Raw genomic sequence first — 27199 nt, forward strand, 5'->3', positions numbered from 1 at the left:
AATCTGTGATGATGTATCATTTTGTTAATCCATCAGAATTGTTATTTAGGGCTGTAAAACTAGAGCATTAGACCACGTGACTATATAGTTTGTGCACAGAAATAATAAATTTGCATTTATACAGTATCTGCCATGTCGTCTTGATGTCCCAATGTGTTTTACAGCCAATTAAACACTTCTGAAGTATTGGCAACGTTGTAATGTATGAAAACGCAGCAGAGAAATTGTGCACAATAGGTTCACAATCAGGTAGATAACTATATAATCGGTTTTCTTGGTGTTGCTTGAGGGATAAATGTTGATTCTCATGACAACACCCCTACTCTTCTTCAGATAGTGTCATGGGATTTTGTACCTCACAAATGTGCTTAAATCCAGTAGGAATTTTTCTAACCTGCCTACTTCCAACATTATCCCAATCTCTGGACCTGCCCTAGCTTATCTGCTATCGAAACCTTCATCCGTGCTTTTGTTTTATCCAGAATCAACTGTTCTAATTGTCTCATGACCAACCTTACATCTTTCACCCTTTACAAAAACCAGCTCTTGTATCCTAACCTGCACCAAGTCCTGCTCATCCATCACTGTTCTTCTCACTGAGCTACACTGGCACTGCTCCACCAATAACTCGATTTTAAATTCTCATCCTTGTGCTCAAATCCGTCTAGAGCCTTGATCATCCCCATCTCTGTAATCTCTTCCAGCCCTACAACCCTACAAGAGCTCTGCATTCTTCCAACTCTGGTCTCCTGTGCATCCCCATTCTTTTTTTAAAATCTAGTTCTTAAATGCCCCAAATCATCCTAGTTGCTCTTCTCTAAACCTTCTGTCATGTATTCCCATCCTTAATGAGGTAGAATGATTTTAATTGAATGCCAAAAAGCATTTGACAAAGTTCCTATATTGGGACTAGTTGCATAGTTGAAGGGTTATATAGCAGATCGCAATTTGCTAAGACAGACTAAGAATTTGCTCAGCAATGAAAGACAAATGATGGTGATCAGTAAAAAATGCATGCCTGAAAAATGAGTAACCATTGATGTTTACTGAGTCCTCTGATAATGTCAGACATTTTATGGCAGAGATCATACAGTATTGTGTTTGTTGATGACACAGCTATGTGGGCAGAAAACTCGCAAAATAGAGGCAGGTTATCTTCATGAACTGGTATAATTAACCATTCTAGTTTCAGCATAAAGAAATAATTTTCATAAGTGTTGCATGATGTTGTGCCCCATTTACTACCACTGGATAATGTGACAATTGCTAAATCCCTGCCTTATCAATTGCCACATGACTGACCATCTCAGATTACTGCCCATTAAATTCAACACCACCGTTGTTTGTGTTACACATTACATTTTCTGTGGATGAGCAATTTTGGCCTTTTCAGCAAATTTGTCTTTTCATTTACTCTCCTCAAGATCAACATTCCACATTTTCCTGTCACATTGAATCCTACATAAATCACAACATCTTGCTGTTTTTCTTAACCGTTTATTTGTGTCCCTTGCTTTGGCATCATGGCAGTCAGACTGCAGCTCATCAATACAAATCAGCCATCTTTCTTTTCATTACTACCACTACTCCCTGTCCTTGTGGATAGTTTCATTCTTTTTGCCTCGTTTCAGTGTTGTTATTGATTATCTTCCTCTATCTCTTCTTTCCACTTTAATTTGAACCATGAAGGATTGAATGTCGACTGGACAGGTCCAGGCCCACTAGAATTCATCTTCTGGTTCCTCCTGTTCCCGTTGTGGCCACTTACTTCTCATCCACTCAATCTGCTGAGTAATTATCTTCCAGAAACATTTCCTCCCTTTTTATGCTGAGGAATGGAATCGCCTGCTTCTCAAACTTAAGCAAAAGAATCCTTTGACACATGACATACCTCGCATAAGTATCCTCCTGGATACTTAATAGATCTAGAATATCTTACAGTATGCATGCTACACTAATCACAAGTATGGCTTTTTAAAAACTTTTTCATGGGATGCAAATGTCACTGGAACGGCCAGCATTTATTCCCCATTCCTAATTGGCCTTGAGAAGATGGTGGTGGGCTACCTTTATCAACCGCTGCAGTCCCTGTCACGTAGGTACACACACAGTATTATTGTTGGTGGGGGGCAGGGGGGAGGATGGTGGATTTTCAGGATTTCGACCCAACATCAGCAAAGGAACAGTGGTGTAGTTCCAAGTCAGGATGGTGATGTACTTGGAGGAGAATTTGCAGGTGATGTTCCTGTGCATCTGCTGCCATTGCCCTTCCAGGTGGTATATGTCATGAGTTTGGAAGCTGCTGTTGAAGGGAGTTTGGAAGGTGCTGTTGAAGGAGCTTTGACAAGTTGCTGCAATGTTTCTTATTGATGGTACACACTGGTGCTAGTGTGTGCAGCTGGTAGGACAGTGAATACTTAAGGTGTTGAATGGGGTGATCAAGTGAGCTGCTTTTTGTCCTGGATGCTGTTGAGCTTCTTGAATGTCATTGGAGCTGCACTCATACAGGCAATTGGAAATTATTCCATCGTACTGTTGACTTGTGCCTTCTAGAGGGTTTACAGGCTTTGGGAGTCAGAAGGTGCGTTATTCACCACAGAATTCCTAATTTTACTTAATTTGACAACTATTGTGCGATTCACAGACATCATTCCTAGAACTACTTTTCTCATTTACATACCTCTCATCTTGTAGGTTTCAGTGATATCATCATCCAAACTAATCTAAAATCTGTGGGTCTACTTAGCTCTCATTTAAAAATTGCATCTTATTTTAATTTACTTTGACAGAACACATTATGAAGATCCTTGACATTCAATCTATACTCCATTTGTGGTATTTTGCGTAATTCACTAAGGTCATCCCTTTGTGGGATAGAAATCATAATCTATGGTCCATTATGTTTCTTCTATTTACACAGGGTCTGACACATTATACCTATTCTCGAAGTATTTGATGCTGATAGTTTCCAAGTGGTAATTAATATCCTTCACATTGATGATCATGTGAAGAAAATTGAAAAATGATTAGTTATTATAAATTTTTCCTAAGAATTAGAAGCAAATATTACTCAGACTTAGGGATAAGATGAGACATAGATAAGATGTGTCATAGAACTCATGAATGATGACAGTGCTCTGACTTGATGGGACAAGAATAAGGCAAGGCATGATAAAAGGACACTAAAATATTTAAAAACGTGGATAATGTACCGTATTATGGATAGTTTTGATCAACATACATGCATACATTCAAGAACAGCAACAGGAATGATCCCTAGTGAAAAGCAGAAAAGCTGAAGCTCTATCTGCTAGAGGGAAGAAAGTGAACAAATCAAACCCAGAATATTACTCCAAGATCCATCAGACCAATGAGAGCAGAAGATACAAGTTTAATGCATGGCACAGCACTTTGAAAGTTATTCACTGGTTGTGAAGCACTTCGTGAAAACCTGAGGATTTGGAGGCATACAAGATATTTTCCTTTACTGGCTGAGGCATAGAAGGTAACATCAGGGAGGGTATGCTTGAAGTGTGTAAAACATCAATTAGACCACAGCTAGAGTACTGCATGTAGTTCTGGTCATCACATTACAAGAAAGATGTGGTCACACTAGAGAAGATGTAGAACAGAATTACTATGATCCTGCCAGAAACTGAGAATTTTAGCTATGAGGAAAGGTTGGATAGACTGAAGCAATTTTCCTTCCAATAGAGGAGGCTGAGAGGAGATTTAATTTAGGTGTATAAGATTGTGAGATGGCTCGATAGAGTGGTCAGGAAGGACCTACTTCACTGAGCAAAGAGGTCAATAATCAGAGGCATAAATATTTAGTAATTGGCAGAAGGATTGGAGGACTTGGAGATATATCGCTGTTTCTTCACTGTCGCTGCGTCAAAATCCTGGAACCCCCTAACAACAATGTGGGCGTACCTACAGCACATGGACTGCAGTGGTTCAAGAAGGCAGCTCACCACAACCTTCTCAAGGGCAACTAGGGATGGTCAATAAATGCTGGCCTGCCAGTGAAGCCCACGTCCCAGAGAGTGGTGGGGATCTGGAACTCATAGTCTAACACAGTGGTAGAGGCAGGAATGCTGACTGCATTTAAAAAGTACTTGGATATATACTTGAGGTGCCATTAAGTGCCAAGAACTGCAAGTGGGATTTGGCTGACGAGCTCTTCTTCAGCTGTCACAGGCAGGATGGACTGAAGAACTTCCTTCTGTGCCGTAAATTTCTATGATTCCTTAAGTGTACATTCCTTGATGTTAGAAAACATTTCTTAACTCAAGGGGTGACAAATGTTTGAAATAATTGACCAAACAATGCAGAATTTGAAGTGCCTTTCATGAACCAAGCACTGAACAACCAATGTATCAATTTTAAGTGCACTGTTGTGTAAGCAAAGATAGCAGCACAGTCTCACAAATAGCAAATAAATAAGCGGTCTGTTAAGGTGTTTTTGGTAGCGTTTGTAGAAGAAGAAATAGTGGCTAAGGCATCAGGAGAAATCTTTTTGCATCTCTGAATAGTGCCAGGGATCTTTTACATTTATCTGAGAAGACAATTGGGGTTCTGGTTAACATTAATCTGGAAGACAACTCCTCTTGACAATATAGCATTCTCTCAGTGTTCACCACTGAGTCAACATTACGTGCTGAAGCATGCAGTGGGGTTTGGTATACACAGACTGTTGACCCAGCAGTAGCAGTGCTACCAACTAAGCTAAGTTTACCAGCATCAAATACATTAGAAAGGAGGCACCTCATTTCTCAAGTCAGCATCTCAAGTGGCTTATCCTGTCATATGAAAGTCGTACTCGAAGACTAGAAGCATTAAAAATACTCACTAGCTAGGCTGGGTGAATAAGAGGACGAGCTTCAGTCAACCTTCTGACAGGTCAGAGTTGTGCTATTGAGCCACAGCTATGTGTTATGGTAGTGAGAAATACTTATTATCCTCAATAGCATCATCTGCATTTTAGTGAGTTGTTTAACTGAGTAATTCACCAGAGGTTGTCTACTATGTACCTCTGTCATCTCACAAAGACAAAGGAAAAAAAAAGTCAGGCCTATCGTTCCAGCTAAAATTTATTTACAAGATATAGAATTACAAAGAAAAAAAAGTGTAATAACAACATAAATGTTTAACTTGAACACCATGCTCAATGTACAAAATCCTAAGTATCCTTTCCAAAATCTTTTACAATGGTTGATGATTGTAACATGGGCATACATTAGAAAGAAACGGCTGAAAATATAGAGGAATGGAGTATAGGGAACTTTATCAATACCTATACTGCTTCACCCAGGCTTTTTGCTATTCCAGAGCTTTCCTTGCACAGCCATTTAGCAATTTTATAGTGTGTGAAGATACCAGCTTACTTTCTTGTCATCTGAAATGTCTCTCAGATGGCTAAACTGCAAGTCAACAGATAGTTTCAGACAATAAGACACTGCAAGCACATCTACAGTTAGCAATTCAAAGACCTGAAGTTATAGAAAATGCAAAAGGCTGTAAATATAGACTACCTGATTTACATAAACCCGTCCCGCACCTCTCTTATAACAATTTATCCGAGACTCAGTTTGTATATTTAGCTTTATCACACCTACACAAAACGACTTCTGTTTGGAAAGTATCCAATGGAGCTCCACTTAAATGGGTAATTTATTGGCCTAAAACTTCAAACTGTAAAATTCTCTATCATCTCACTTGAAGCAAAATGAAGCTTTACATCAATCATAAACAATTTAACATAAATAATTGAAGACTTAAAATTCTCAGTTGTTAAGCTTCTGACCAACTTTTGACTGCAAAAGTCATATAATATTAGCAGCTATTCAAAGTGAGAAGTACGTACTCACCAGTGTCCATTTGCCAGACATACACCGATCCATCTGAACACCCCACTACTAGGTAATCATCAGAAGGTCTCCACTTGATAATTTGAATAGGAAATAGATGCCTCGATGCCAGCATTATGCACTTCCTGTCTCGAAGGCTGAGAAGACCCACGGAATGGTCGCTAGCGACCGAGCAGACACAGTACTGAACTCGAGACTACAGCCAAAGCCAACAAGAAAGAAGAAAATTTTTTTTTAACATGAGGTAGATGTTTTGATTTGGAAACATGTTCACTGAAAAGACCACTTTGTTTTTTGAGTAAGACAGTGGATTGTAAATTCATTAGATTAACCTTACCATAAAATGCCAACATAAAATTGCTTATAGATTAATTAAACTTAGTTTCAAGAGAATAGGAAAGGATGAGATTCAATTGAGGATAACAAAAACTACTTTTAGAACAGCAATCGGTGCACTGTTGAAAGTGCAGACTATTCCAGTTGCTCTCCTAGTCAGCTTCCTACACTCTGTAAACTTCCACTCATCCAAAGCTCTGCTCCCTCTACTCTGCTATACCAAGTCCCACGTTCAGGCATGATGTGATGGCCCTGAAAGGAGACAAAGCAGATTTACCAGAATGGTTCCAGGGATGAAGAATTTTCGCTACAAGGTTAGGTTGGAGAAGCTGGAATTGTTCTCCTTGCAGCAAAGAAAATTGAGGGGAGATTTTATGACAGGTTTAGGCAAGGTACACAAAGAAAGGCTGTTCCATTAGCATAATGTTCCCATAATGCATCAGCATTAGAACCAGGGAACACAGATTTAAGGTTTTGGGCAAGAGATACAGGAGTGATGTGAGAAAGAACTTAGTGAGTGGTAATGACCTGGAACTCACTGCCTACAAGAGTGGTGGAAGTAGACAATGAAGGATTTCAAAAGGAAATTGGTTGGGCTCTTTAGGGAAATAAACTTACAGGGCTACAGGAATAGAGCGAGGAAATAGGACTGACTAGATTGCATTCGAGAGCAAACATGGACTCAATGAGCCAAATGGCCTCTTTGTGTGCTGGTACAACTCTGACTCACGCATCACACGTCCTTGCTGACCTACATTGACTCCCTGTGCTCTGAACACACCTTTTAAATTCTCATCCCTGTGCTCAAATCCCTTCATGGCCGCACCCTTCTGTAATCTCTTGCTGTCCTACATTGCCCGAACACACTTCATCTGATATAAAAACTGAAAATGCTGGGAATACTCTGAATGTCTGGCAGCATCTATGGTAGGAGAAACAGCATTAAAATATTAGGTTGATGCCTTTCATCAGAACATATGAACAAGGAACAAGAGTAGGCCATTCAGCCCCTCGAGTCTGCTCCGCCATTTAATAAGATCATGGCTGACCTAATAGTAACCTGAAATCTACATCCCACCTACTGCCGATACTTGAACCGATGGCTTTCAATAAACAAAACATTCTACGCAAGTTATTTACAAAAGGTCCACTCAGCACTTGTGTGCAAGGATTTCCACTGTAAATATATAGCTTTCTATGACTGTTAGATACTTGTTTGTTTGCCTTTTGTAAAATAAATTTGGTCTAATGTGATGATTATTTGCTCTCGAAAACTCAAGGATGATTATATGAAAGCACAGGATAGACTTGGTAGTTAAAAAGTAACAAATAATGTCTTGTTCATTTCTCAAACATGTTACTTACTATCAAGAACCTCAGGGTAGGAGGACTTACGAGTTACCCATGAAAGTGGGCTAAGATATGAGAACCAAGGACCCAGCACTCCAATAGACACGATATTTTGTAATATATGTAGAATATTTATATTATATATGCCATTTTGTGGAATGGTTCACAACAAAACAACAGCAACAAATTAGAACTGAAGAGATGGAGAATGTAAAAGTCACAAGTGACTAGAAAACTACTAATGAGAGACAACCAAGGATTGATAGAAAAAAATTCCTGTAAGATCAGTTAGGAGAAGCTACCCATTGTTATAACACTAGGCCAGGCCTCCAAGCTTTTCGTAAAACTCAGTTTGGGACCAATAATGTTTTGTTTAAAGTAGGCAAAGTTTGAGATTCAAGACACTTGCCCAGTGAATAAAGCCACTACATTCCACAGGTTTTGAACAAACAGAAATAAACTTTACTATACAAGATCAGAAAGATAAAACAATTTACAATATCTTACACTCAAACATTCACGGTAAGAGGTACATGTGAATTAACAAGCAAACTGTGGTCGAACACACATTACACAATAAATGACAGATGCAACCAAGACAAAGTCCATGGATTTTTCAACAACCCACCCAGATGTCAGTAAACACTAAGTCAATCAATCTCACTTAAGCTCTGTCTCTCTCACAAGGAATCCCAATCCTCACCTTCGAAGATCCAACCTGGGAATTCTCTCCAAAAGTTGCTCCAACTTGGATGGCTTCAACAATATTCGACCTCACAGAGTTTCAATCCCATCTCCTGGGATTCCATTCCCCTGGATTCCCAAGTCTGCACTCTCAAGTGCCAACTCACAAGCACAATTTCAGCTGTTGGGCTGCACCGAGCAGAACACAACTGCTCCAAAAGGGTACCATCATCCCAACGGCCCACAACATGAAATCACCAATCTTCCGCTGCCTTTTTGGATCTTCAGGGCTTCTCCTGAGTTCTCTTCAATTCCCAGACTCAGACTGCATCAATGAGGGCTCATCTTGCAGTTTTTCAATCTCATCTCCTGAGATTCTGTTCCCCTAGATTCTTGAGCACCAACTTGAGCACCATCAAGCACCAACTCACAAGCACTACTTCAGATCTCTAGCCAGATCTTAAACAGAACACAATTGCTCCAAAGGGGTACCTTTGCCTCAATGGCCTGCAGCATGGAGTCACAAACGTTCCGCTGCCTTCTTGGATCTTCAGGATTCTCCTGAGGCCTCTTCGATTATCAGGGCTTCACTTGAGGCCTCTTCCCTTAAAGCCTGCTACCCACAGCTCTTTTCCAGTTTGGAGCCTGTTTCACTGTTCTCTTTTTTACCTCAACTTAATGAGGACCTGTCTCTGTCCCTGCCTGGGACTTCCTTTGGTAACCTCTCCCTGTCCCCTGCTTGGGGCACATGTCAGCAATGGCACTCTGCCTCTGGTTGCCTGACACAGGTTTTTGCACTGTTTTCATCCTGCACAAGCACGCTAGGCCCACAGAACATAAAATTGTAGAACTGTGAACGTAGAGCCCACTCCCGGTCTGCATGTATGCAAAAGCTCCAAGGTTCATCAGGAGTTGAAGTTCCTGACCTTCACTCTCAATGTTGACTTTCATAACGCAATAAACAAAGGAAATATATTAAATTAGCCCATTTCTGTCAATAAATATAATTTCTAAATTTACTCAATATTTTTGTGACATTTACAAGTATTGGTTTCGAAACCAGTAGCCTAGACTTCGATTTTTCTCCTCCCAGAACAATTGAATGGTGTTATCAAGTGCATCTGTGCACTTTCAACGTGTCTACAGTAGTTTTCAGAATTTCCTGGCGTGATTCAGTAAGTCTCTCTGTGCTATGCAAGAGAATTCTTGCCCTCATTCTGTGTCAATACATGTCTTTTTTAGTTTTTTGTAAAGCATTTTGAAACAAACTCTAGCCTGGATTTACTAAATTTAATTTCAGACAAGTTTCATATTTTAAAACCACTCCTTTGATTGTAAAAATAAGCCCCAAAAATGGTCTGAGAAGACGTTTCTGACAAAATATACAACCAAACGGAAGAGGTAGCAAACTAAGATAGAAAGCCAGGTGCAGTGATCAATGATGTTTATTGTTAATTATAATTTAACATAACATTTGTTAATAAAAATCCAAAAAATGTCTGACATTTCTATAATGCCTTTCATGACCTCAGGACATTCCAAAGTGCATTACAGTCAATGAAACACTTTATGTTAGGTTTTTCTGACAAACTTAAATTTTACAGCAAAAGCTGGATAAACTCAGCAGGTGGAGAGTTAACATTTTGAGTCCATATGACTCTTCTCCAGAGACTCAAAACATTAACTCTGTTTCTCGCTACACAGATGCTGCCAGCCCTGCTGAGTTTTTCCAACATTTTCCGTTTTTATTTCAAATTTCCAGCATCTGCATTATTTTGCTTTAATATTCAATTTTACAGCTGTCAGTTTCTTCCATTTGCGGAATTTTGTAAGATACAAATACAAATCTCAAACTACTACCGGTGGGATTTGAATTTGCGTTCTCTGCATTATTAGTCCAGAAGTCTAAATTACTAATTCAGTAGTTTACATTACATATGAACATAGGAATAGGAGGAGTTGGCCATTTGACACCTCAAGCTTGCTCGGCCATTCAATAAAACCATAGCTGATCTGGTTGTGGCCTTAACAGCACTCTCCATAAGACACAGGAGCAGAAATTAGGCCATTCGGCCCATCGAGTCTGCTCCGCCATTCAATCATGGTTGATAAGTTTCTCAACCCCATTCTCCCGCCTTCTCCCCGTAACCTCTCCTGCCTACCCCAGGTACCCTTTGGCTCCCTTATTTGTCAAGAATCTATCTATCTCTGCCTTAAAAATATTTAATGACGCTGTCTCCACAATCTCTCTGGGGGAGAAAGTTCCATAGACTCATAACCCTGCAGAGAAAAAATTTCTCATCTCAGTATTAAATGAGAGACCTCTTATTTTTAAACTGTGTCCCCCTAGTTCTAGTCTTTCCCACAAGGGGAAGCATCCTTTTCGCATCCACCCTGTCAAGTCCCTCAGGATCTTTTATGTTTCATTAAGATCACCTCTCATTCTTCTAAACTTCAATGGAAACACGCCCAATCTGTCCACCCTTTCCTCATAAGATAACCCCCTCGCCCCAGGAATTAGTCAAGCGAACCTGCTCTGAACTGCTTCCAATGCAATCAAATCCTTTCTGAAATAAGGAGACAAAAACATACACAATACTCGAGATGTGGTCTTACCAATAACCTATACAACTGTAGCAAAATGTCCCTACTTTTCTATTCCATTCTCCTTGCAATACAGTTTGATGACTTTATTTAAGTAGTTTTCAGTATTAATGTGGGCAGATGAATTTATAATGACACTGTAAAAATACAGACAGGACAAATCTAAAATGTCCGTGTGCTCTGTTCCAATTTCCCCCACTGTCTAACCCTACTACACTTGATAATTACACTTATTCTGGACTCCCAGCGGTAATGCCACACCAGATTGATTACAAGAAGTGCTAAACACACAATTCAGTCGGGTGCAATTCCTTGCTTAAAAGGTAATTTTTGAAATTCGTAAGGCAATTATTTTTAAACCCACTGAAAGCTGAGTGTAAACTGTTGGTCTCAAAGTTGGATGTTCTAATTTTTTCTGCGCACTTAATGCTACAAGGTGTATGTCTGAATCCTAGGCCATGGCACTTCCACAGAAATTGTAATGCTCATGTTTTTCCTTTAAAATTTGGGCATCAGGGAAAAGAATCACATGCAAAAGAAAGCCCTCGTTATGAGTGCATTTATAGATACCCAAGTGACTTGGATCCCACCTCTGAAAGCATGCCTTTGTACTTTCAAGTAAAATTGGATAGCTGGCTTTTCATAACCCTTTGATAATAAGAGCTGTAGACATTCAGGGAAACAAAATCCCCATTGGCCAATCTAAATGGAAAGTTGGATCTAAAACCACTCTGAACGGGTTATCCCTGGGGACAAGGTCTCAGTCTCATCAAAGTAAATTTTGTAGTTAGAATACAGACCTTGGATTATGCTAGGTTCTATAGACAGTGACACAACTTCATTTGTTTACATTAAGATGTTATTTAAAAAATCTTGTGTAATGCCAGAAATTCCACTTCTGCATACTGCCATAAACAACAGCTCTATCACCATATCCTAAATGACAAAGGCAAACTCTAGCGGAGCGAAAGAGAAAATGTTGGCGCAGAATTCTGAAGTGCACATTTCATACACTCCCCCGGAGAAGAATAAATGCCCATAATAAAAAAGCTAAAAAAAAAAATTATCCAATTGAGTGCCTTCTCAGGCTACAACAGCACAAGGCTTTTTAGACACAAGATGGGTGATGATCAATAGATGCTACGTAAGCTAGTTGCACTATACAGTTTGAAAATGTATATGGCAGCCTTAAAAGTAACAGCTGCACATTTCATCTGCAGAACAAACACATACAATTGATGAAAAGCAAACTGCAAAATGTTCCTAGGTCTCCAAATGACAGAAGATAAGTTTTTCACAAGTGTAACAAAAATAACAACCCCTCAAAAATGCGAAGAACTTATATCAAGTCTATAGTGTACCTCAGGGATAGGAAGGAGTCTCAATGCCCCAAGAGGTAAAAATTATAGATGCACATGAAAAGGAAATGAACAAAAAGAGGACAAGGGTTAGCGAGGACAAAGACATGGTTCAAGAAAGGAATTATGAAAACAGGAAGGAAGATACTAAGGATAAGGTAACTAGGGAGAGCATTCCAATGCTGGAAGAAAGTGGCCGCTGCAACTGAGTGGATGGAGGGGAAGAAACTGACTGTAGCAAATGCAAAAATGTATTTAGAATATTATGTATTAAATGTATAGAAATTAATATATAAAAATATAAATGCATAAAAATTAATATCTCAAGCCAATTACACCCAACTGATAATTATCGAAATACATTGTTATAATTATTATGAAGTATAATTTCTATATTGTTGTTTCATCAACAGTAGACTTTTTGCTCACAATATGATGAAAAACTCATTAGCAGTGCTGCTTTGAAGAGGTAAATGTGAAGTGAAATTTCCTCTGAGGTTGTGCAAAATTGGTTTTATGGACTCTGTTTTTGCAATCATTCATGGGATGTGAACATTATGGCAAGTCCAGCATTTATTGCCCATCCCTAACATTTTTGTCATTCATTCACAGGCTAAACCAACAATTTTATTGTCCATCCCTAATTTCCCTTGAGAAGGTGGTGGTGAGTTGCCTTCTTGAGCTGCTGCAGTCCATATGTCCATATGTACACCCGCAGTGCAATTAGGAAGGGAGCTCCAGGATTTTGACCCAGCGGCAGTATAGGAACAACGACATAGTTCCAAGTCATGGTGGACTGTGGCTTGGAGGGGAGCTTGCAGGCGGTAGTGTTTCCATGTATCTGCTGCCCTTGTAATTCTAAAAGGTAGAGCTCACAGGTTTGGAAGATGTTGCCGAAGGAGCCTTGGTGAGTTACGCCAGTGCATTTTGTACATGGTACACGCTGCTGCCACTGTGCATCGATGGTGGAGGGAGTTGATGTTTAAGATGCTGTATGGTGTGCCAATCAAACGAGCTGCTTTGTGCTGGGTGGTGCTGAGCTTCTTGATTATTGCTGGGGCTGCACACGTCCAGACAAGTGGAGAGTATTCCTTCACACTTGTGCCTTGTAGATGGTGGACAGGCTTTAATGAGTCAGGAGGAGAGTTACTCTCTGCAGAATTCCCAGCCTCTGACCTGTCTTGTAGCCACAGCATTTATATGGCTGGTCCAGTTCAGTTTCTGGTCAATATTAACCCCCAGGATGTTGACAGTGGGGGATTCAGTGATGATAATGCCACTGAATGTCATGGAGAGATGGTTGGATTCTCTCTTGTTGGAGATGGTTATTGCCTGCCACTTACATGGTGCTCAAGAGAGGAACGACCAGGTGGGGAAGCATTGAAGGTTTTGCGAGGCCAAGGACTCAAAGGTAGAGATGAAGTAGCAGTTGAGCAAATCATCAGCTGCAAAGGCATTTGGTCAAAGACTAAGCAGTTGGGAGCTTCAGAATACAATTGTAATAAAATTGCAGTACCTTCTACAGCAGGAGGACTACCGCACAGCACAGAAAGTAATTTGAGATTTTGTCCATAAATTAATTAATAGGGACTCTATCCTCCAGCAACATGGAATTAATTATTTGCATGAACAGCACATCAGAGAGTGGTTGTCAACTTGCTGCCTTGATGATCAACTAAAATTTTATGTACATTTCATCAATCACCACATGATTGTTTTCACAGAGGCCATTGCGAAAAGAACTTCCAGCTGCGATATTCATGACCATCATATTCATGTTTTCATACATGTCGCTGAACTCATCATTGGCAAATTACTCTCCATCATCAGTCAGAAACTTTGTTGGTGTACCAAGTATGGTCTCTACCCATTTCTCCATGATTTTCTTGATAATAATTGTTTGTGTTTACTAAGTATTGCTGCAGAAAGTCTAAATCTGGTCAACAGGTCAAAAAAACTTGTAGTATGAAAATATTTCTGTCCTTGTTCCACACCTTTAGATCCATAGAAATTACCTTGTTAAAGTCACCTGCCAGTGGAAGACTTACAACAGAACATGGTGGAATCCTCTGATTTTTTTTTTGCACAGATGTCATGCTTCTTACTACTTTCTTTAATAAGCTTTGCATACTCATCAACCATCCCTACATTTTAGTCAGATTTTTAACCTTTGACAATTGTCTATATAACTTTAAGACAAACTGTTTTTCCCTCTGATTCTGATCACATGATGCTATGCTCTGATAAGAAAAATCAGCTTCTGTTGAAGAGATATTATAATGTGCTCACTGGGTAAGCTGCCAATCCAATAACTTTCCAAAAGTAATTGCCTTGTCCTGCTCTATATCAAGTTTCATTTATGCCTTTTTCTTAGAAGGTTTTTTCAACAGCATTGATATTTCACCAGAGACTATATCAGTACTTATAAAATGACCTATTCCAACTAATTTACATGGAATTACAACTCTCTTCAGTGGCGTCAATGCATTATCACCAAACCTAAAGCAAGTAGAACTTATAAATTCCTTAACCTTGCAACCATCATTATTTCAGCCAATCTGTTCCATGTACTGTTGAAATGCAAGCACTATCTAGTATTCATCACAGCAATAACGCTCCTTGTGATCAGTATAATTTATTCATGTTCATCATTATCTCCATCCTTTTCCTCAGAATTCTCCGCATCATGTGTCATTTTGAGGATCCTGTCTTTCCACGTCATATCTAAAGCCTTTTTTTTATTCATTCCCGGGATGTGGGCTACACTGGCTGGGCCAGAATTTATTGCCCATTCCTAGACGCCCTTGAGAAGGTGATGGTGAGCTGCCTTCTTGAACCGCTGCAGTCCATGTGGTGTAAGTACACCCACAGTGCTGTTAAGAAGGGAGTTCCAGGATTTTGGCCCAGCAACAGTGAAGGAACGGCGATATATTTCCAAGTCAGGATGGTGAGTGACTTGGAAGGGAACTTCCAGGTGGTGGTGTTCCCATCTATCTGCTGCCCTTGTCCTTCTAGATGGTAGTAATCGTGGGTTTGGAAGTTGCTGTCAAAGGAGCCTTGGTGAACTCCTGCAGTGCATCTTGTAGATGGTACACACTGCTGCTACTGTACGTCAGTGGTGGAGGGAGTGAATGTTTGTGGATGTGGCGACAATCAAGCAGGCTGCTTTGCCCTGGACAGCATCAAGCTTCTTGAGTGTTGTGGGAGCTGCACTCATCCAGGCAAGTGAGAAGTATTCAATCACACTCCTCACTTGTGTCTTGTATATGGTGGACAGACTTTGGTGAGTTACTTGTCGCAGGATTCCTAGTCTCTGATCTGCTCTTGCAGCCACAGTATTTATATGGCTAGTCCAGTTCAGTTTCTGGTCAATGGTAACCCCCCAGGATGTTGATAGTGGGGGATTCAGTGATGGTAATGCCATTGAACATCAAGGGGTAATGGTTAGATTCTCTCTTGTTGGAGACGGGCATTCCTGGCACTTGTGTGGTGCGAATGTAACTTGCCACTTGTCAACCCAAGCCTGGATATTGTCCAGGTCTTCCTTTTGGACATAGACTGCTTAAGTATCCCAGGAGTCGCTAACGGTGCTGAACATTATGCAAACATCACCGAACACCCCCACTTCTGGCCTTATGATGGAAGGAAGGTCATTGATGAAGCAGCTGAAGATGGCTGGGCGGACTACCCTGAGAAACTCCTGCAGTGATGTCCTGGGGCTGACGTGACTGACCTCTAACAATCACAACCATCTTTCTTTGTGCTAGGTGTGACTCCAACCAGTGGAGAGCTTTTCTCTGATTCTCATTGACTCCAGTTTAGCTAGGGCTCCTTGATGCCACACTTGGTCAAATGCGGCCTTGATGTCAAGAGCAGTCACTCTCAACTCACCTCTGCAGTTAAGCTCTTATGTCCATGTTTGAACCAAGGCTGTAACGAGGTCAGGAGGTGAGTGGAACCCAAACTGGGCGTCAGTGAGCAGGTTATTGCTGAGCAAGTGCCGCTTGATAGCACTGTTGATTCCCCTTCCATTACTTTACTGATGATCGAGAGTAGACTGATGGGGCGGTAATTGGCCGGGTTGGATTTGTCCTGCTTTTTGGGATAGCCAGATAGATGCCAATGTTGTAGCTGAACTGGAACAGCTTGGCTAGGGGCATGGCAAGTTCTGGAGCACAAGTCTTCAGTAGTATAGTCAGAATATTGTCAGCACCCATAGCCTTTGCACTACCCAGTGCCTTCAGCTGTTTCTTGATATCATGTGGAGTGAATCAATTTGGCTGAAGGCTGGCACCTGTGATGCTGAGGAACTCCGGAGGAAACCGAGATGGATCATCCACTTGCCTTATCTTTTGCACTGAGGTGCTGGGCTCCCCCTTCATTGAGGATGGGGATATTTGTGGAGCCTTCTCCTCCAGTGAGTTGTTTAATTGTCCACCATCATTCACGACAGGACTGCAGAGCTTAGATCTGATCCGTTGCTTGTGGGATCACTTAGCTCTGTCTAGCACTTGCTGCTTATGCTGTTTGGCATGCAAGTAGTCCTGTGCTTTAGCTTCACCAGGTTGACACCTCATTTTTAGGTATGCCTGGTGCTGCTCCTAGCATGCCCTCCTGCACTCTTCATCGAACCAGGGTTCCTTGGCTTGATGGTATTGGTTGAGTGCAAGGATATGCTGGGCTATGAGGTTACAGATTGCGTTCCAGTACAATTCTCCTGCTGATGGCCCGAGTGGCTACTGGGCCACTCTTGGTGATGGGCATTGAAGTCCCCACCCAGAGTACATTCTGCCCCCTTGCCACCCTTAGTGCTTCCTCCAATTGATGTTCAACATGGAGGAGCACTGATTCATCAGCTGAGGGTATTAACTTGCCCATGTTTGACCTGATACCATGAAACTTCATGGGGTCCAGAATCGATGTTGAGGACTCCCAGGGCAACTCCCTCCCAAATGTATACCAGTGTGTCGCCATCTCTCCTGGGTATGTCCTGCAGGACAGGGATGGTGGTACTGTCTGGGACATTATCTGTAAGATATGATTCCGTGAGGAGACTATGTCAGGCTGTTGCTTGACTAGTCTGTGAGACAGCTCTCCCAATTTTGGCACTAGGACGACTTTGTAGGGTCATTCTTGTTTCAGGTGCCTAGGTTGATGCCAGGTGGTCCGTCCGGTTTCATTCCTTTTTGAGTGGCTTGCCAAGCCACTTCAGAGGGCATTTGAGAGTCAACCACATTGCTGTGAATCTGGAGTCACAGGTAGGCCAGACCAGGTAAGGATGGCAGATTTCCTTCCCTAAATGGCATTAATTAACGAGATGAGTTTTTACAACAATCGCCAATGGTTTCATGGTCATCATTAGACTTTTAATTCCAGATTTTTATTGAATTCAAATTCCACCAAATGCCATGGCGGGAGTCAAATCCGGGTCCCCACAGCATTACCCTGGGGCTCAGGATTACTCGTCCAGCGACAATACCTTTACGCCATTGCCTCCCCACTATTAGTTAACTGTTCCATGGGTGTTTTGAAGTTTCCAGGCTGATTCCTCAGATTCAACTATTTTTCCCAGATTAGCATAATTTGTGATCAGTTTACACTGATACTTCTAAATTAAGGTAAATTAGAAACAATAGATCTGCAAGGTCTGATTTTGAGACACTCCAGTTGGTACTTCCCCTCTAAACACAAGAATTCCTCTAATTGTCTGCTGCTCCCCACCCTTCTGCTTAATTTCTTGTCCATTTTGTCAGTTTTACCTTAAATTCCTATATATTTGAGCTTAATTAGTAGCTTCAGGAAATGTTGATGCCATTTTCTGAAAAAAATCAAGCATGATCTTTCCTTTCTGAATCTGTGTTAAGTGCTTTCTCCTAGGCTGAAAATCAAAACATTTTCCATTCACATTCACCAAATTTATTTCTTTTGATATTTCTCAATGACATTGAGCTATCTGTTCAGCAGTTATCCCTTTCTCTCTCCACCAGTTATCCCTTTCTCTCTCCAAAAACACACCAAGTGACCCTCTAAACCCACTTATACAGTTCACTTCAATGGCCTTCCTTGGTGATCAGCCATGATCTCATAAAATGGCAGAGCAAACTCAATGGGCCGAATGGCCTACTTCTGCTCCTACATCTTATGATCGTATCCACAAGTCTACTACTGTGAATTCTCAATGAGAAAATTTTGGAAATGTTCATTCAAACAAGAACTAAATGCAATGCTAAATTCTAATAGCTGGTGAGATCTGAAAATGCATCATTGTGAAAGTGAATTGAGTCGACCCAATTAATTGCTATTCATAAATTTTTACTAACCGAAAGAAACTATGCTGGGTATGAAACTGAATTACTTAGAAATATTCTCCTGAAATTTTAACTTATGAATTGTCCTCAAAAAATTAAACCCTTCCATAGACCCTTCCTTTAATTAGATTAAATCTACAGGAAAAAAGTAGCACATGTTTTGAGCCCTAAAATTTATATTACAACATAAAAATGAGGATTCTGAAATTAATAACAAGTAGCATAGGACTTGAGATAATATTTAAGTACAAAGATTAAATATATTAAAAATGAAATTTCAATATTCTCATAATGAACTTACACTGCAATTTTCAGGTGGTACTACCAGTTGGGTGATTTCTCCACCGTGGACGCAGAAGATATGTTTCATTTCCCCCGAGTTAATATCCCAGATGATTACAGAGAAATCTACACCGCCAGACACCAAGTAGCGCTGATCGTACCGTGTTGAGACCTGGTGTGGATACAACAGGCACGTCACTTTGCTTCTGTGGCCACGAAGAGTTCGATGAGGAGGCCATCCTGATGAAATACAAATTAAACAACAGAAATGTTTAAATCCATTCTCTATTCAAATTTACACAAGGCCAGATAGCACTTTGTGTGGTGCTTCCAGATCTCATGATGGATGACTAAATGTTCATGTCTGTGCCCCTAGGATTTGAAGAAGTAAAGATGTGGACTACACCAAAGGAAAGGACCAGGATGGAAAAACATAAATGATTTCGGAGGACAAAGCATTCAAAGGTGGTGTTAAGGAAGTGGTTGAGCAGATCAACAGCTGCAGGAGTACTTTGACCAACTGAAGGTTAAAGTTGGGCAACTGGGAGATCGTAAATAACTTGGAAGAAGTATTTTTCCATGAGTGGATACAAAGGCCAATGATCTTGGAAAGGGTAGGTTGGCTGTAAGGGATAGAAAGTAGTCAGGGATGGTCTTTTTTGTGATATGAGATCAAGTGAGTAGAGGCGATGGGAGATGGAAAGGTCAAGAGGGCAGCCATAAAGATGGGTCAAAGAAGAAATTATGTGGAGCGAGAGGTTTAGGGAGAGCAAGAGAGTAGTGAATTCAGAGAAGAGAAGGCAAGGGTGGCTAAGGTGAAGATTGAAAGCAATGGGTTACTCAGTGAAAAGGCTGAGGGAGGAATCTCTGGGAAAAACTCAGAATGGGACTTGGAGTGGGCACTAGACACCAATAATTTTAAAGGAGACAAGCAAAAAATGTGAGGTGCTCGAAGGAAGATAACATACTAGAGGAGATGGGGATAAGACCATAATGTGATGTGATGACAAAGGCCACATAACAACCATAATGGCTTGCGTGTTGGAAAAAATAGTCTCTTGTGGAGGCTTTGCTAAGAGGCATGGTTTCACCACAGTTGAGCCAAGTTTCAGTCAATGCAATTTTCCATTATAAGTTCATGGGTGGCAATAACTTTGCTTGGTGCTAAGTGGACATCCTGGAGGGAAATGCAAAGAGGCATTGATTGTTGATCTGCAAAAATTAGCAAGGTAAGCCCCCAGCCAACAAACTAGATGTAAGTTCATGAGAGAAGAGGGTGGGGACATTCTGGCTGCTGCCCATTAGAAGGCAGCAAAGGATGCTTCAATGGGCCTCTTGGAGAATGCCAAGAGAGGCACAGAGAGCAGCTGAAAACTAAATTAAGACGACTCTAAGCTGGGATGGCTACAGGAGAAAAGAAAGGCAGTGATGGGTTGGGGGGCAAAGTACCAAAAAGCAAATCGCAAAGCTGCTTTATTTTACGCTGAGCAAATACACAGAACAAAAGTCAATGAGATTCACAATTTGAAGGGCATAATTTATCTTTTCATTATGTAAAATAATGACATCTTGCTTCCTACAACAATGGATCATCTTCCATGAATTGAACAAGGTGTTTTCCAAATGTCATGCCAGCAATTCTGACTCTTAAACCTAATGCAAAGCTCTGTTCTACTCTATAAAAAGCCTGCCCACCAATACTGCTCTCACCCACCCCAGCCAGCCACACCATATCCTTTTGCCTTCCATTTGTACTATAATCACAGCATTTTTCAACACAAGTGTGCTCGAATTTTTTTGATTACCTAGTCCAGCCAACAATTTCCCTCTGGGAGATCTGCATTTCTTTTTAGCATATGCACCACCTTTCAACCAGGTGCCTTTTTTGAGATTTAGATTTAGAGATCATGGCTCCCTAATATTGACTATACTGAAGCCAATTCAATGATCATTAAGTTGACTATCAGAGGTTAAACCAGCTCTTAGGTTTAAATATTTATTCAAAGCACACTTAACAGTTCAACTTTTATTTTAATTTTTGAAGAGTCAATATTTTAGAAAAAAGAAATGGCAAACATGCTCAGCAAGTCGATCCACCTCTTGACAGATAATACCATTATATATAAATCACTAAATCATTTTATGAATTTAATGTTCTTTACGTTAAACATTGTATGGTTTCTAAATGTTTACTTACTAAATTATATGAAATCAAGTAGTTTTGAAAAATTATGCATTAAAAACAAATCTAATCATGTCTCTGTTTAAAAATCTATTACAAGAGATGGCATTTCAGCATGAAATTCAAGCTACAGCACAGAAGATATTTTACCTCGTCTCAGCATGTGTTCTCCTTGCAATAGCTGAACTATAGCAGTCTGAGTAGCTGGCACAATAACAATACTGCCATCTTCACGTCCACATACCAGACGTCCATGAGAGGGGATATAAACGCTAGCTGTCACCTTCAAAGGCTCCTCACTGCCAGGAAGTGTGCTCAGCTGGTCTATAATTCCAGCAGGCCTTGGAATGAGATGATCAAATGTATCTTGCAAGCATGCAGAAGTGGTGACTTTCAACTCTGTGAAGGCAATTTGTAATTCAATACATAATGCATAAGGCACAGTAAATTTGGTTTCTTAGATGGAAGGAGATATTCATTTTATCAAGGTTTTAGATAGCTACATTTTCAAACTCAGGTTAAATAAATCTTCATTTACTGAAGAGACAAAAACATTGCTGTTGTGAAAACTCATGTGAAAATCTGTTTCTCTGTCCACCGATGCTGCCAGATTTTGAGTATTCCAGTGTCTTCTGTTTTATTTTTTGATTTCCAGCATCCGCAGTAGTTTGCTTTTCGTCATACTGGAAGCACTCGGCAGGTCAGGCAAAATCATATATACTGGATGCTCTTCGCGTCTTCATTTTTTTCTCTAATGGGGTGTCTAAATCTGCATATGGTCGTCTAACTGTGACTTAATATTTTGGGGTTAGTTCACCATTACAAATTTACTCTGGTGCTCGTTGTCCCTATTTACGGAAAGCAAACTTCTGTTGGCCTTTTGGCTTACACCTTGTTACAATCTCAAACCACATTCATTAGTATTCAGTTTTTGTGATACATCCAGGTCCAGACATTGGCTTCTTTGTGATTTCACCTCCTGGATCGACAGTTACTCACTTTGATCAAATCAGATGCAAGACCTGACCAAAGCGCTTAGAAAATTTAAAAAAGAAACTTAGATAGCTAGAGGTCAGACTTGCTCACATAATCACAGTGCCTACTAGCACTTGATTAGGAGCAAAAGAAACATAAATATGTACCAGTCATAAAAGTGGCATTCAACCACATTGTTACCGAAATGCCAAACTATTAAATTCAATTAAAAATTATTTTTCTGGCGGACGTAAAGATAGAGAATTACATAGTCCAGTAATTTTCACAGCACATTAGCTCTGGAATGTTTTATAGATCTCAGTTGTTCCCCACAACAATTGCAGCTTCAAATAATTAATCCTGAAATTGTTTCTATACTAATATTTTTTGTAAAATTATTTTGATGCCAACCACATAAGCAAAATATAAAAACAGCAAACCTGAATCACAGTCAGGTCCATATGAATTAAAATAAGCAGTGCATATGCAAGCATCTTACCTTGAACAGTACCTCTCTGAGCTAAGCCCACTGTTTCAGGAATACACCATATCAAGAGTCTCCCTGATGAATCTCCCTGAATCAACAATTTATGGAAGGGCTCTCTGCGACCATAAAAGAACCGTGTGACAGGTGGGCAGATGAGAAGCTGCAATATCACAAAATGGAGCGGTCAAATCCAGTTAACACAGTGGAAAAATGAACAGGCAGCTTGCACTGCAGACATCACTTATAAAGCTCAAACACCAGACATAGCAAAATGAAAAAAAAGCAAAGACATGTACAGCCAGAAGCTGATTAAACTATGTCACCTAACATAAACGTGAAAAGCCCGAAAAAGGAGTCAATGGGCCTGATTATAAATCTGTATAAGTGAGTGGGATATTGCTGGAGCTGATGTCACCCAATCTATCAATTTTATTTTTTTTTAAATAAGTGCACGCTCTAGAAGCTGCAGAAACTAACTGCACACTAGCCAATTCAAATTGTTACTTAAAATATCTATGCAAAAAAACCTTCTTGAGTAGCTATTTTTTTCTGAAGGCTTTGAGGAAATAACCTAATCTAATTTCCTCCTGAAAAATTCCTAAACTACAGACTTCTACCTGCTATGAAGAAATACAGAAATGAACACATACTTGAAAACCCATCAGATCAAAGCAGGTAATGGAGTGATATGATTGAAGTATTTAAAATTATGAAAGGATCATTACGGCAAGTGATCATATGTAGTAGCTGAGTGCTCTAGAACAATGCAGTTTAAACACAAGATTAAATGTAAATGTTAAAGATTTACAACAATGAACAGGATTTATACAGAGTTTTGAGATTTTGCAATTGACCTCCAGGGTTAGTGCTCAAGTCAGAAACTGTGTCAAGCATCAAGATTAGATTAGATAGGTAGATGAATGAAAATAAGCTGAAGGGTTTTGAAAACAACAAGGTGAGTATTTTATCACATGGAGGATAAGCACCACCGTGAGTAGGTTGGGCCAGAAGGACTGTCCCTGTGTTGTAACTTTGATGTAGTAAGGTTTTTAGTTTCTATAGAATGTTTAAATTGTGGCCTTCACAAGAGACACAGACTTTTAATTTTAAACTAATTCTTAGTATAAAAGGGTTTAAGTGACATCACTGGATTTTTTTTTGAACTTAATAAACTTTAAAATATATAACTTTCACCAACTGTGGTACAACTTTAGGCCTATTAAAATTCAACAGTAAAATATCCGTACTAAAAGATGTTGCAGAAAGCGTATTTAAAAAAGAACTTTTGATAAGATTCTCAAGTAACTCAGTGGCAAGTTAGTATTTTCAGACCAATGTCCAAATAGCGCATTGTATATGCCTGCTTTTAACACAGTTAAACTCTAATCTGATAAAACCACCACTGCATTTTTGGGGAAAAATTAAAAAATGCAAGGACAAGGCATTGTTTTTGGCTCTGGGCAGAAAAGACCATTCCCTTCATTATCCTTTCCAATTTAACAAGGATGTCTTAACAAGTGCTTTGCACAAGAAATGTGAACTACTATTTAACTTACTCATAATCCTTAAACATAGGTCATAGCTGAACAAGTGATAGCATAACAATAATGCTTGTAATACAACAAGAACTAATCTAAGCAATTAAATACAAAGCGGAAAGATCTAGGAAATAGACTGAATTTGAGGATTAACAATTACAGTTTGAAGAGAAAATAAGCAAAGCATTATTCTGTATTTATCCTCTGATCCAATTTTGAAATACTGGAAAGGAAAGCAAATTATGCTGCTTTGCACCACTAATTCACACAATTTGCTGCAGGTGGAAACAAATAACGGCTAAAGAGCATTGAAAAAAATCTCTGATCTACAATGATGGTGAAACGCTTAAAAATAATCAAGAGCTAAATTCACCAGAAACAGGCACAAATGCAAGCAGCAGTAAACCAATTAAATTTTACAAAGTAGCTATTTTTTTAACCTATAAAAACACATACGAACTAGGGGCCACCAGCCCTTAAAGCCTGCTCTGCCATTCAATAAGGTGATGGCTGATCTGATTGTAACCTCCCACCTGCCCCAAGTAACCTTTCATCCCCTTGCTTATCAAGAATCTATTTACCTCTGCCTTGAAAATATTCAAAGACTCTGCTTCCACTACCTTTTGAGGAAGAGAGTTCCAAAGAGTCATAACCTTCACAGAAAAAATTTCTCCTCATCTCTGTCTTAATTGGGCGACCCCTTATTTTTAAACAGTGACCCCTAGTTCTAGATTCTCCCACAAGAGGAAACATATTCTCCACATCCACCCTGCCAAGACTCCTCAGAATCTTATATGTTTCAATTAAGTCGCCTCTTACTCTTCTAAAATCCAGCAGATACAAGCCTAGCCGCTGTCTAATCTTTCCTCATAAGATAACCTGCCCACTGCTGGTATTAGTTTAGTAAACCTTCTCAGAACTGCTTCTAATGCATTTACATCTTTCTTTGAATAAGGAGAACAATACTGTACACAATATTTCATATGTGATCTCACCAGTGTCCTGTACAACTGAAACATTACCTGCCTACTTTTGTATTCAATTCCCCTCGTAATAAATGATAACATTTTATTAGCTTTCCCGATTACTTGCCGTACCTGCATAGTAGCCTTTTGCAATTCATGCACTAGGACACCCAGATCCCTCTGCATCTCAGAGCTCTGCAATTTCTCACCATTCAGATAACATGCTTCTTCCTTATTCTTCCTGCCAAAATGGACAATTTCACATTTGCCCACATTATACTCCATTTGCCAGATCTTTGCCCATTCATTTAACCGATCTATGTCTCTTTGTATCCTCCTTTTGTCCCCTTCACAACTTACTTTCCTACTTATTTTTGTATCATCAGCAAATTAGCAACCATGCCTTCGATCCCTTCATCCAAGTCATTTATGTAAATTGTAAAAAATTTGAGGGCCCAGCACTGATCCTTGTGGTACACCACTAGTTACATCCTGCCAACCATAGAAAGACCCATTTATGGTTACACTCTGTATCCATGCCAATATGTTACCCCCTACACCATGAGCTTTTATTTTCCACAATAACCTTTGTTGTGGCACCTTATCAAATGCCTTCTGGAAAACTAAGCACAGTACATCCACTGGTTCCCCTCTATCAGCAGCACATGTGACTCCTTCAAAGAACTCCAATAGTTGGTTAAGCATGATTTCCCCTTCACAAAACCATGCTCACTTTGCCCGATTGTCTTGAATTTTTCCAAGTGCCCTGCCATAATATCTTTAATAATAGCTTCCAATATGCTGCCGATGAGAGATGTTAAGCTAACTGGCCTGTAGTTTCCTGCTTTCTGTCTCCCTCCCTTTTTGAATAAAGGAGTTATATTTGCTATTTTTCAATCTAATTGCACCTTCCCTGAATCCAGGGAATTTTGGAAAATTACACAAAAACCTCCTGATCACTAAATTGCTGGTGAGAAAACTTCCAGACAAACAGCTGGTATGTTTCTAGAATGCCAATGGTTTTCATAGTTTAAAACAATTCACAAATAGGAAAAAATCTGTTGTGCTCCATTTGTCACAGCAGAATATTTAATCACAACTTGTTTCACAAATAAATTACGCAACTGCTTCAAAAAGACTAAATGAACATTAAATAACGTTAGGGGAAATTTCCACATTCTGAAGCAATAAATTTCATTTTCTGCATCACAAAACAAAATATTAGGACGTAATTCTTCCCAAAGATAGATAACAATGCAGCAAGATATAAGCATAAATTCAGCTCTGATAAAGCTGCTAACAATGAAATAAAATCAACACCACTTTTAATTCTTCAGCGTTAACCAAGTTATAACACTTGTAGTAAAAATTATCTTGCTGCTTCAATCATGTATTCTGATACTTCTTCAAATTGTCACAGTGCTTTTTAGAGATATGCAAGTAGAGAGATAGCAATTAAAGCATAACATACTGAACGGAACACCAAGCTTACTATATGTGAAGCAAAATTCTATAGGGTTTATCAGCATTTAGCACGGCTCCATATAAAAGCCTTAAGACAAAGTTAATTGCACACAAAATTAAAGGAATGTGGTTACATAAATACAGACATAAGAATCTCTAAGAAATAGGAGTTGGTCATTTGGCCCCTCAAGCCCGATCCATCATTTGATAAGATTATGTCTGATCTTCGACCTCAGCTGCACTTTCCAATACTATTCCCATATTCCCTATTTCCCTTGCTATCCAAAAATCTGCTAATCTCAGACTTGAATGTACTCAATGAGTGAAAATCACAGCTTCTGGTGCACAGTTACAAAGGTTCACAGGCAGTTGTTTGGTAATACAGAACTTGAGTTTTGCTGAAAAAATACATTTTGTCAAAGCTTTTCCTCTTGCACTCATCACGACAATTGCAAGAATGCCAGTGTCAAGGGAAACAACAACTTTATACTATATGAGAAGAGAGTGCTGATTGGTTGGAAGTAGACTGATTGGTAGAGGTATTGGCATGGAGAATGCACCAGTTAATGGTGAGTGACAGTTAACTGCCAATCATTGTTTGAAATTTTAACCCAGGCAGCTTGACTCTGATCGGTCGAGGCATTGCCCTGAGAAATGAGTCAGCGAATGGCTAACACTTATTTTGTTTGGCTGAAACAGGCGCAATGTGTGCACATTATCTTTCTGTCTGCAAAGAACAGAGCTCTGTGTATTAAAAATGTAGCTTCCAATACACGCAAATGTGCCATACTGCACA

The 27199-nt window shown here is 39.7% G+C and overlaps 1 protein-coding gene across 2 annotated transcripts in view; it reads right to left on the reverse strand.

Moving 5' to 3' along the window:
* Positions 1-27199, reverse strand: part of wdr7 (WD repeat domain 7) — a 748403-nt gene that overhangs the window by 580796 nt on the left and 140408 nt on the right. For both annotated transcript variants that reach the window (XM_078552151.1, XM_078552141.1), the window contains 4 exons: positions 22449-22596; positions 21125-21373; positions 18812-19032; positions 5871-6066 (listed from right to left, as the gene is read on the reverse strand). In XM_078552151.1, coding sequence (XP_078408277.1) covers positions 5871-6066; positions 18812-19032; positions 21125-21373; positions 22449-22596 — 814 coding nt within the window. The remainder of the gene's footprint in view (positions 1-5870; positions 6067-18811; positions 19033-21124; positions 21374-22448; positions 22597-27199) is intronic.

The sequence above is a fragment of the Cetorhinus maximus genome, chromosome 1 (assembly GCF_964194155.1).
Source record: "Cetorhinus maximus chromosome 1, sCetMax3.hap1.1, whole genome shotgun sequence".
In the NCBI taxonomy this organism is placed as follows: domain Eukaryota; kingdom Metazoa; phylum Chordata; class Chondrichthyes; order Lamniformes; family Cetorhinidae; genus Cetorhinus; species Cetorhinus maximus.